General features: G+C 40.8%; 1 protein-coding gene across 2 annotated transcripts in view; it reads left to right on the top strand.

The window, feature by feature from the left end:
* LOC126175863 (E3 ubiquitin-protein ligase Ubr3) overlaps positions 1-12,113 on the top strand; it is a 281,912-nt gene that overhangs the window by 15,348 nt on the left and 254,451 nt on the right. For both annotated transcript variants that reach the window (XM_049922876.1, XM_049922877.1), the window contains exon 3: positions 3,712-3,840. In XM_049922876.1, the coding sequence (XP_049778833.1) occupies positions 3,712-3,840 (129 nt within the window). The remainder of the gene's footprint in view (positions 1-3,711; positions 3,841-12,113) is intronic.

Here is a 12,113-nt window from a genome sequence, read left to right on the forward strand (position 1 = left end):
TTTGAGAGATGAAATAGTAAAGGCAACACAGCATCAAGAAACCAAAAAGACAAGATCCAGTAGAACTCCTTGAATAACTCACAAGGTATTGAACCTAACTAATGTAAGATGAAAATATAAAAACTTAGCAGATGAAGCAGGACAAAGGGAATACAAATGTCTAAAAACTATATTGACAGGAAGTGCAAAATGGTGAAGCACTGATCGCTGAATGAAAACTGCATGCATGTTTAGGAGAAAGACCAATGCTGATGATAGGGAAACTAAACAGACCTTTGGAAAAAATAGAACCAAATGTATGAATATTAAGAGCTCAAATGCCAAGCTTGTATTGAGCAAAGAAGGGAAGACAAAGTTGGAAGAAATAAGTAGCAAGTCTAAATAAGGGAAACCAACTTGAAGAAAATATTGTATTAGGGGAAGAAGTAGTAGGTGAAGATGAGATGGGAGATTTGATACTGCAAGAATAATTTGACAGAGTACTGAAGGACTTACGTTGAAACAAAACCCCAGGAGTATATGAAATTCCATCAGAATTACTGAGATCCTTCAGAGAGCCAGTCATGACAAAATTATTCCACCTAGTGTGCAAGATAAATGAGATCTGCAAATTATACTAATATATCAGAAAGAATATAATAATACCAATTCAAAAGAAGGCTGGTGCTGACAGATGTGAATGCTGGCAAATCGTCAATTTAATAAGTTGTAGCCTTAAAATATTGACACTTATTATTTACATAAGAATGGCGAAACTGGTAGAAGCCATTCGCAGGGATGGTCAGTTTGGGTTCTGGAGAAATGAAGGAACATGTAAGGCAGTACTAACCCTAAGAATGATCTTAGAAGATAGGTTGAAGAAAGGAAAATCTGCCTTTATACCATTTGTAGATTTAGAGAAAGCTTTTGGCAGTGTTGATTGGAATGCACTCTTGGGGATTCTGAGGATATTGAGGATAAAATGCAGGGAACAGTAAGTTATCACTAGTCTAGAAACCAGACTGTAGTTCTAAGACTTGAAGGGCATAGAAGGGAGGCAGTGGCTAACAAGGAAGTGAGACAGCATGGGGCTCTGTGTTGGGCAAGCTCAGGAAGAACAAATAATTCATTGAGATTTGCTGAGGACATTGCAGAGGTTGCAAGGGATTTTGCAGCGTAGTTGAACAAAATGAACAGTGTCTTGAAAAGAAGATACAAGCTTTTGATACTTGGTGTTACAGAAGAATGCAGAAGATTAGATGGGTTGATAGAGTTACCAATGAGAAGGTAGTGAATTGATTTGAGGGGAGAAGAGATTTATCGCAAAACTTGATTAAAAGTGGAGATTGGTTAATATGACACACCCTAAGGTGCCAAGGAATAGCTGATTTCGTAATAGAAAGAAGTATGGGGTGAAAATTGTAGAGGGAGACCAAGGCTCGGATGCAAGAAAATGGTTTCAGACAAATATAGGTTGGAATAATTGTTCACATTACATTAGCGTGTAGAGCTGCATCAAACCACACTTAGGGCTGAAGATCACAACAACATGGTAAACCAATTTTGTTTGTCACCAACCGGGAACATTAGTAGTTTCCCTGATAAGTGTATAACACTCATATCTTTTGTCAATATTTGATTGATCATCATTACATCTGAAGCTCATGGCTGGGGTATACCATAAACAATAGCATTTCCAATCTTGACAAATTTTATGTTTCTGTTTAACTTTCCAAAAATTTGATTGGGAAAGCATTTATTGTAACAAACTCAAAATAAGTTACTTTTTTATATATTTATAAATAGTACAGATAACAACTGTTTCAAAGTGGAGTCGGCTGTAGAAAGTGCTAACCCACAAGACCGGTTTTTGTGGTATACCTCCAGTGAAAAACAAAAACTTAATATAATAAGACAAAACAGTTTATGTAGTAAAGTGTTTTCTAACAGTGCATGTGGAGCTACATGTGACTTGGTGTGTGGTGTATTAAAAAAACAGCAGATAAAACAATCATTCTAACCATGCCTAATTTGAGAGTTAACACTTTCTTCTGCCAGCCCATTCAATGAATCCCAGTGCATTAATTTCAGCTTGTTCCCATTTATGTTTTTAGTTATATATATGTTTATATCAGTCAGTACACTTTGCATTCACAACAACTGAAAGATAAGCCTGAATAGCTTTTCCATTGGTACCCATTTAGCTTCATTTTCACCTACTTAATATAAAAGTGCAAAACTTCCCTTAGTTATTATCAATGTGTGCATACTGTTTCTTTACTATTCCCAACATAAAAGAAAGACAGTGGTAGAAATCTATATTCCGTGCAGCCTGTGCCTAGAAATTCAACATTACTATTTGTTGAAAACAGTAGACCAGTTGTCTAATTATTTGAATGGTGTTTCAAGTTGTGTGTAGTTAATCTCTCATTTTTTTGTGCTGTGGCACTGATAACAATGGACTAGAAAAACCCCCTCACCACCTCATCATAATTATGTAGAAGTTACAGTTTCATAGCTTGTTTGTTGATATGCGGAAAATGTCCTTTTGAGGTGTATACTGTTCAAAAAATCACCAGCGGAGTGTGTATTGTTAACACAGTCAAAAGTGTGCTGGAAAGGTGTGTTTGAGATACAAGAAACATGACTAGAAACCTATTTTCCTTCAATTCACTAAGAACCTTTTAAAAATTGAGAGCAGTTGACGTATTGATATCACAAGCCTTCTTTATGACATCTAAAATTTTATTTTGCAATGATAGACATGTCTTAAGACGACATAAGTGATCATGGAGCTAGTTTTCAGTTAAATAAATAAATCTAATTGATTTCCGCCTTGACTGATATCTCTGCCCAAACTCTTTGTCTTTACGTATGTCTGCTTGTGTCTGTATATGTGCGGATGGATATATGTGTGTGCGAGTGTATACCTGTCCCTTTTTCCCCCTAAGGTAAGTCTTTCTGCTCCCGGGATTGGAATGACTCCTTACCCTCTCCCTTAAAACTCACATCCTTTCGTCTTTCCCTCTCCTTCCCTCTTTCCTGATGAAGCAACCGTGGGTTGCGAAAGCTTGAATTTTGTGTTTGTGTTCGTTAGTGTCTCTATAAACACACCAATGCTTTCGTTTGGTAAGTTACATCATCTTTGTTTTTAGATATACTTTTCCCACGTGGAATGTTTCCCTCTATTATAATCTAATTGAAAGCATATATATATAACATTGTCATGTTTTTTTATTGGTTCCAGTAGCTTAGAGAATCCTGTAGAAAGCACACACATAAAATATGACTGTTTGTGGTAAAATTGTGTTGTTAATGTGCTTCCAAGTGATTGTAGAGTAGAATTATATGATATTAGTTGGTGTTTTGTTTGTTTGTTGAAACCTGCCGTCATGATCCAGGTTTTTGAAGATTTTAAATGCAGAAAACCAAAAACAAGATTGTACACTTGGTTTTGAGCCATTATTCCTAAGTAAAAAAGGTTTTCAAGTGATGGTTCAATTGCAGTGAATTTCGAGGTCAAACCACAAACAGGGCCGTAGCTGTTGTTCCTCTAAATCCATTTTTACCTAAGCAATTAGACAATGGTTAAAAAACATGTTAAACCCAAATAAAAGCGATAACTTTTTCCAATCAGTCACAGCTTAAGTATTGAAACTTGTTACACTTTTACAAATTAATATTAACTACATTCAAAACGTTTCATATTTAATATCTCATTCAATTGCACAGGTTTTGTGATCGACATGGACCAAAGGCACAAGTCAACAAACCATCTGCTCCTACTGATCTGATGTGTGTAGCAGAAGCTATAATGCCACGTATTATACTGAGACTGCTTCAACATCTCCGCGAACACAGGTACTGCAATCTGCAGTGTGTGTGTGTGTGTGTGTGTGTGTGTGTGTGTGTGTGTGTGTGTGTGTGTAAAAAGTAACTCTACATGGATTTGTACATTAGTATGGTTTTTTTACCTTATTAATCGAGCTACTACCTCCTCTTTGTTATTTGTGAATATAGCTGCCTTTGCAGTTAGTGTCTACTGTCATGATGATGTACTTATATTTGTTGTTGTGCACAGCACCACTTCATAAGGCTTGGTAATATTGAAATTTTGTTGCAACCTGCCACCATGTGTAAGCAAACTGCATCCTCTCCGTACTTACCGTATAACTCTTTCCCTGTGCAAAGGTGCCCTTTGATGTGACACTTACAATAATAGCTGTAACTGCTGCCACTATTTAATAGTATGTTCAGATTCATTAATGACAAAAGTAAAAATCAACTCATTCCTTGTTTGTACAGAGCTGTTCCTTGTCTAATCTGTCATTTAGTGTATGCTTTATGAAAATGACAGTACATTCGAGATTTAGTGTTTGTAATGATTCTGTAAATAAGACTATTTCGAACTTGATTACACGCAATATTTTAGCGAGTCTTAACTCTGTGTATGCTTTCTGCTTTCATAGATATACATGTACTAAACACTGTGTTTCTTAGCTAAAGTTGGCAACACAGTCAATACTAAACAATCCTGTTTGGTTGCTTCTTAGAATGCACACATAGTATATGCCATTACATATTTCTTTTCTTCGTATTGGCATAAGTTATTATTGGAAGTGCTTCATTAGCACTGTTCACTCTCCATGTAGATGTGAAGTTTGAGAATTTGCTAGCTATAGGCATAGTGAAATACTTGAGTCAATTTGCATTCTTTATGAATACTTCACTCTGTGAGGTTCCATTGATTTGTTATATTTGTGGCCAGATAAATGATTGACTATAACTTTCATACCTACAGGGTGTAACAAAATGTATGGCCAAACTTTCAGGCAAGTTTAGTCATATGTTATATGACCGTGGGTCCGCAAATGCTTCATTTCCATATTAAAAATAAGCACAGTCTCAACAATTGAAGACATGCGTGGAAAAATAGGCTAACCCTAAAATGTAAGTGTTGCCATCTGTTGCTGGGTACGAGAACTATCAAAACTTACGTTGGTCTCACCCCTAAATACCCTAATGTAATATTTATCGGTCAGACCAATATCAATTTTGATAGTTCCCGTATGCAGCAGCAGATGGCAACACTTACCAGTAAGCTTTTACATTTGAGGTTTAGCCCATTTTTCTGTGCACGTTTTCAGTTCTTCCACACATTAATTGTGGGAAACACATAGGAAATGAGCCTATCAGCACAGTATGAAACAATGAAACACTTCCCACGGTTGAGGGTTGACACAATGTTGAATGAACCATTCACAGATGTGTACCCATGCAGGAGAATCAGCTGCTGATAGTGCCTGCACGTACTGTATGTGGTACGGATACAGCAGTTTCTCATGTGGCTCACCCCAGACAACTCGCCCCAGACAATCAAGTGGTCAGCATTAACTGTTGCAGCTAATTGACTTATGCTGACCCTAGGGGTGTCACCAGCTGCACAAAGAAGTTCCTGTTCCAGCTCTAATATGGAAATAAAGCTTTTCAATGTGCGTGAGGAATATTTCCTGAAAGTTTGGCCATACCTTTTTGTTATATTGCTTATATCACTGAAGGTAGCAGGGTCTACAAACAAATTCTGAACAGCTGTTGCATTACACACTTCAGTCCTAATTGGGAACTGTTCTGTGGCTAATAATCCAAATCTGGACCTCAAAAACTCTATATGCCCTCAATCAGTACTGTCGGAAAGAAAAATAATGTTAATCTCCACAAACTATGGTTTGCCAGTTAAGTCTGCATAACCCTATGAAAACTGCAATTCTTCAGCTTCTCCTGATGTACTTCATGATGAAATAGTTCACAGATGAATGGCCGGATTTCTGTGTCCAATGTGCACAATATTTTGGCAAGTGATGACATTACCATCATCATGTGCGCTGACGAACAGACTGCTTGGAGGCTGGCGTGGCACTCCCTTCCCTAAGATATGCCATTCTATTTGCCGCCCCTGCCCAGCATCTCTTCCCTCACTCCTCCAGCTGACACATTGCTCCATCCAAGGTTTGTACCCAAGTATGCATGCTAGTGGCACGTCTATTGTTCTTCCATCTGCTCCCGAAGTTAGTTTGTTGTAGTATAGAACCTTGCTCTTTCAAGGAGAAAGCCTTGGAATCAGCCCAATGGAAAGCTGCCTGTTTCTTCCAGTATGTAAACAACAGCTTCGTCATATTGCCACTTTCTCATAAATCTCACTTCCATACAACAGACCATTTTATCACAAAAGTGTGTGGGTAGAGCATTCCTCTTCCTGGATGTCCTGTTAAAAATAAAAGTGGCAGCATGTTGGGCCACACCATGTACAGGAAGAAGATGATGCACACCACATGGCACAGACCACCACCCAGTGCGGAGGGATGGTGTGCTCAGAACATTGGTACATAGGTCTCACTCTGACAATGGAAGTCTCAACCAAAAACTTTAACATCTGAGGATGGTGTTCCGGAAGAATTGCTGCAAGAAGGGGCAAATTTGGAGAGTTCTACTTCCTACACACCCTGTACAACTATCTGGAAATACCAAGTGAAGACACTCTTTCACGTACCGGCGTAGACGTAGAATCTTCTTGATGGTGTTAAAGACAACTTCGATCTTTGGAAATCGAGAGTCTATTGGGTACCCTGCTAAAGTGGCAAGATATACTGCATACTATCAAAGATCATTGCTGGGAATACTAACGGCACATCAGATTGATACAGACTAACTAGTTGGCAGTCACAGAATGTTGTGTATAAGAATTACACACAATGGATTATGATCATGAGGCGACACCACAGTGGTGTCATCTGCAAAATAGTGGTCAACTGCCAGCGACACCATAGTGGTGTCGTGTGCATAGTATCACTCACTGGCTGGCGACACCACAGTGGAGTCATGAGCATAGCATTGCGCAGTGGCCGGCGACAGCATTCTAGTATATTTTGCATTCTGTTGGTGTTTTTTTTTTTTTTTTTAGGTAACAGTAAGTTACACATGTCAAGAAGTTTTTTGTTTTTATAAGTATTTGTGCCCCTTCATCATGGAAGACGAAAGAGACAATACTATTTAGTTACAGTGAATGCATGGACATCTTGTCTGATGTTCCGGACGACTTGGCCGATTGGGAAGAAGACATTGGACATCAAAATGAAAGCGAAGCAGAATCGTCAGAAGATAGTGAAATTTTCCCAAGAATAATTTGGTGAACGCTACGGTTGCAAACTGATTAGGATGAATCAGACGAAGAAGACAGTGCACAGTGATCAGATTTAGATTTACCAAGGACCAATAATAAATTTGAAGGATCTCTGGATCCAAATATATTTCCCAGAGATACACAGAGCATCAAGGATATCATAGAATTATATATTGGGAATGATCTATTTGAATATATTAGCAACAAAACCAACAAGTACTACAGTAAAAAATGCAGTAGAAGGAAACTGGATAAAAAAAATGCCAAATTTGTCGACGTTATGGGACTGGAACTTAGAAACTGGTTTGGGCTTGCTATCCTTATGGGGATCGTAAAAAGGATCAGTGATAACTGGTTAATGAATCCGTTGAAAGACACATCGATATTCCACAAAACAATGTCCCACAACTGATTCAGACAAATATTATCATTTTTACATTTTTTTGATAACAACAATAAATCGGATAATGATGACTGTCTTTTCAAATTGCAATTTGTAGTTGAACATTTTTCCAAAAAGTTTAAAGAAACTTTTGATCTAATTCAAAACATCTCAATTGATGAAGGAATGATCCCGTGGCTTGGATGGTTAAATTTTAAAGTTTACAATCTGTCCAAAATTACGAAATATGACATACTCATTTGGATTCTGTGTGATTAGAGTATGGGATACATTTCCTCATTCTAGATATATTCTGGCACTGGACAGCCTTTAGCAAAAACAGTGATGGAAATATTGACACCTTCTTATGGAAAGTGGAATCACCTCTACGTGGATAATTATTGTAACTGTGTAGAACATGCAGAGAAATTACGTGAAAAGAAAATTTGAGTTTGTAGAATGATATGCCAGAATAGAGGATTCTGGAGAAATTAAAACACGCAAAAGTCAATGTGTTCGAAGCTTGTCATCATTGGAAAGGTGAAGTACTCCTACAGGTATGGAGAGCATCAAAAACTAAAACAATACGAATGATCTCTCCAATATATAATTCCACTACGACGACACTCAAAGAAAATGTAGAAAAACCAATAACACGATTTTAAAAAACCTGAAAGTATTAGACAACAACAAACTCATGAAAGGAGTGGATCGGGCAGACCAACATTTGAGTTATTACCCTATATACAGAAAAAACTATAAAATGGTCAAAAAAAGTTTGCATGAGCCTCTTTAATTGTGTATTATTTAATGCATTCGATACATGTCAATATTTCAATACAGAACACAAGAGTCTCCGAATTCACAATTTTTTATTGAAAGTGTCGGATTCATGGATAAAAAACCATGTATCTGCTTCTGAGCAAAACTTGGAGGTTGCCACTACATCGCGTACATCTCATCATGATCTGGTTGACAGGCTTTCTGGTCATAAAGCAACACCAATTAATACTTATTTCCGAAATGAATAAACAAAAACAAAGAAACTGCCATGTATGTTCCAGAAACAACTTAATGTGCTCTTCCTGAAACACTCTACAACCTCTGGTTCTTTTAGTTTATCCAGGTCCCATCTCCTCAAATTCCCACCTTTTTTGCAGTTTCTTCAGTTTTAATCTATAGTTCATAACCAATAGATTGTGGTCAGAGTCCACATCTGCCCCTGGAAATGTCTTACAATTTAAAACCTGATTCCTAAATCTCTTGTTTTACCATTATATAATCTATCTTAAACCTGTCAGTATCTCCAGGCTTCTTCCATGTATACAACCTCCTTTTATGATTCTTGAACCAAGTGTTAGCTATGATTAAGTTGTGTTCTGTGCAAAATTCTACCAGGTGGCTTCCTCTTTCATTCCTGACCCCCATTCCATATTCACCTACTATGTTTCCTTCTCTTCCTTTTCGTAATATTGAATTCCAGTCACCCATGACTATTAAATTTTCGTCTCCCTTCACTACCTGAATAATTTCTTTTATCTCATTATACATTTCATCAATCTCTTCATCATCTGTGGAGCTAGTCGGCATATAAACATGTACTACTGTGGTAGGTGTGGGCTTCGTTTCTATCTTGGGCACAATAATGTGTTCACTATGCTGTTTGTAGTAGCTTACCCACATTCCTATTTTTTTTATTCATTATTAAACCTACTCCTGCATTACCCCTGTTTGATTTTGTATTTTTAACCCTGTATTCACCTGACCAAAAGTCTTGTTCCTCCTGCCACTGAACTTCACTAATTCCCACTATATGTAACTTTAACCTATCCATTTCCCTTTTTATATTTTCTAACCTACCATCCCGATTAAGTGATCTGACATTCCACGATCTGACTCATAGAACGCCAGTTTTCTTTCTCCTGATAACAGCGTCCTCCTGACCCCCCAGGGGGTTCAGAACTCTTTAGTGGACACGTGCGTAGCGAGCACGGGACCCCGAGCTAATGTGGCCCTCCTTCCTTTCCGGGCTGCATACCTTCCCTTTCCTCATCCTTCCCCCTCCCCCATCTTCGCCCCCCCCTCACCTCTGGCTCTTTCCTTCCCTTTCTCCCCCTCTGGGAGTATGGTTTGTGCCTACGTCCGGAGACGGACGCTCTAAACTGTTACAAATTCCTTGCTTTTTATACTTGCAAGTCTTCGTCCTTCCTCTGTCCTTCTCTTTTCCTTCCCGCTTCTCTCTGCACTTTTCTCCGCTGCGGCGTTTGAGACCCCTCTTCTTTCCTTTCCCTTTCTCTTTTTTTTTCCTCCCTGTGCGTGTCTGAAGGCTGACCCACGCACTTCCATGCGTAGCCGGGGACGGGGTAACGCGTAATTCCCCGCCCCGGGTAGACAGGTAGGACACGTACGTACCCCCTGGTAACGGCCAGGCCCAGGGAGGGGGTGATTACCTGAGCTGATACCTTCCGAAAGTGCCAATACCTTCCGAAAGTGCCGATTGGTCCCTCCGTCCGTTTGTCGGGAGGTGTGACCTGAGTTGTGAACAATCACCTAAGGCGGGAGTGCCCTCAGTGAGGGCCCCCACAAGGGAGGAGCGCGCCATCGGAGACGCTGGTAATCATGGGGGATTCTTCCGCAATGGTTTCCTCACTTTCCACTATGGCTGCTCACAAACGTTAGTTCACTGAGTCTCAGCCACAGACAGTTCTTCCATCGTTGCCACAGTTCCTTGTTGTTTCTCGGTCTGACGAAGGTCACGACTTCTCCACGGTCAACCCTTTCATTATTCAGAAAGGTGTCGACGCAATTGCAGGTCCTGTAAAGTCTTGTTCCAGATTACGGAATGGCACCCTGTTGTTAGAAACAGTCAGTGCCCTCCAGGCACAAAAATTGCTGCGTACTTCTCTGCTCCACACCTTCTTTGTCCGGGTGGAACCGCACCGTACCTTAAATTCCTCGCGTGGGGTCGTTTATACACGCTCCCTCGATGGATTGTCTGATGAAGAAATTCAGCACTACCTGTCTGACCAGGGCGTAACGGCTGTTCATAGAGTTATGACAAGGGTTGACACGAACATCATTCCAACCCGCACTGTCTTCTTGACATTTGACAAAGTTCAACTCCCATCGAAAATCAAAGCAGGCTATGAGATAATTTCCGTTCGCCCTTATGTCCCAAACCCTACGCGTTGCTATCGGTGTCAGCGGTTCAATCACACCGGCCAGTCCTTTTCCAATCCGGCCAAATGTGTTACGTGTGGCAAGGATGCCCATGAGGGTGCTTGTCCACCTCCATCCCCTCGCTGCATCAACTGTATGGGTGACCACGCTGCTTCCTCTCGAGATTGCCCCGTTTTTAAGGACGAAAAGCTCATCCAGGAAATAAGAGTGAAGGAAAAGGTGTCGACCTTTGCTGCTCGAAAATTATTCGCCAGTCGCCAGCCCACCGTGCCTCAGACAGGAAAATACAGCACTGTCCTTGCTTCTCCTCGGCCAACAAAGGAGGCGGCCACGCAGACTTGCGACCTCACCTTTAGTGCCACGGTCGTCAGATCGGCCAGCGCAAAGATCGCCCGTTCAACCTCACCACTTTCTCCTGCCCACTCTATGGCTCACCCTTCATCGGGTTCTGCTAAATCTTGAGCCCCAAAGTCCGACACCAAGCCTTCCAAAAAAGAGCATACTCGTGAAGAGTTTTTACGTACTGCAACTTCCCAACCATCGGTTCCTCCTTCATCTAAACATCATACTTCTAAGAAGGCTACAAAGAAACCCAGTTCCTCTCCTTCTCCACCAAGGCGTGTCCCATCCACAGCACCACCTGGCGGAAATTGCCCTCGGCCGTCTTCTGTGTCGCCGAGGCGCAATGCTGGTGGTCGATCAACCGGTCGATCGCTGGTGGCAGGAGCTGCTCCTGACCAACCTATGGATCAGGATCTTCTGCCTTTGGCTGACTGCCATTCCATGCTGTCGGTTGCTAGCTCCGAGCAGTCTTTGAGTTGACAGCAACTTTGGTCACATTCCTCCATTTTCTGTTCACCCCATGTCCATTATCCACTGGAATATCCGCGGCATTCGAGCCAATAGGGATGAATTGTCGATCCTCTTACGATCTTACTCGCCGGTCATCTTCTGTCTTCAGGAAACAAAGCTGCGTCCCCATGACCGCTTTGTTCTCCCTCATTTTCAGTCCGTCCGATATGATCTCCCCTCTGTTGAAGGCTCTCCAGCCCATGGAGGACTCATGATTCTTCTCCGTGATACTCTCCATTATCAACCAATCCCCTTAAACACTTCCTTCCAAGCTGTCGCCGTCCGTCTTTCCCTTTCTGGATACACATTCTCTCTTTGTGCTGTCTACATTCCATCGTCCACACCAATGGCACAAGCTGATCTCCTTCATCTTCTTGGTCAGCTTCCACCCCCCTATTTGCTGGTTGGGGACTTCAATGCCCACCACCCGCTTTGGGGATCTCCACATCCTTGTCCACGTGGCTCCATATTGCTAGACGTCTTCCACCAAGAGGATCTAGTTTGCCTCAACACTGGGGTCCCCACATTTTTGTCTGCCTCCAC

This window comes from Schistocerca cancellata, chromosome 3 (assembly GCF_023864275.1).
Source record: "Schistocerca cancellata isolate TAMUIC-IGC-003103 chromosome 3, iqSchCanc2.1, whole genome shotgun sequence".
Classification (NCBI taxonomy): domain Eukaryota; kingdom Metazoa; phylum Arthropoda; class Insecta; order Orthoptera; family Acrididae; genus Schistocerca; species Schistocerca cancellata.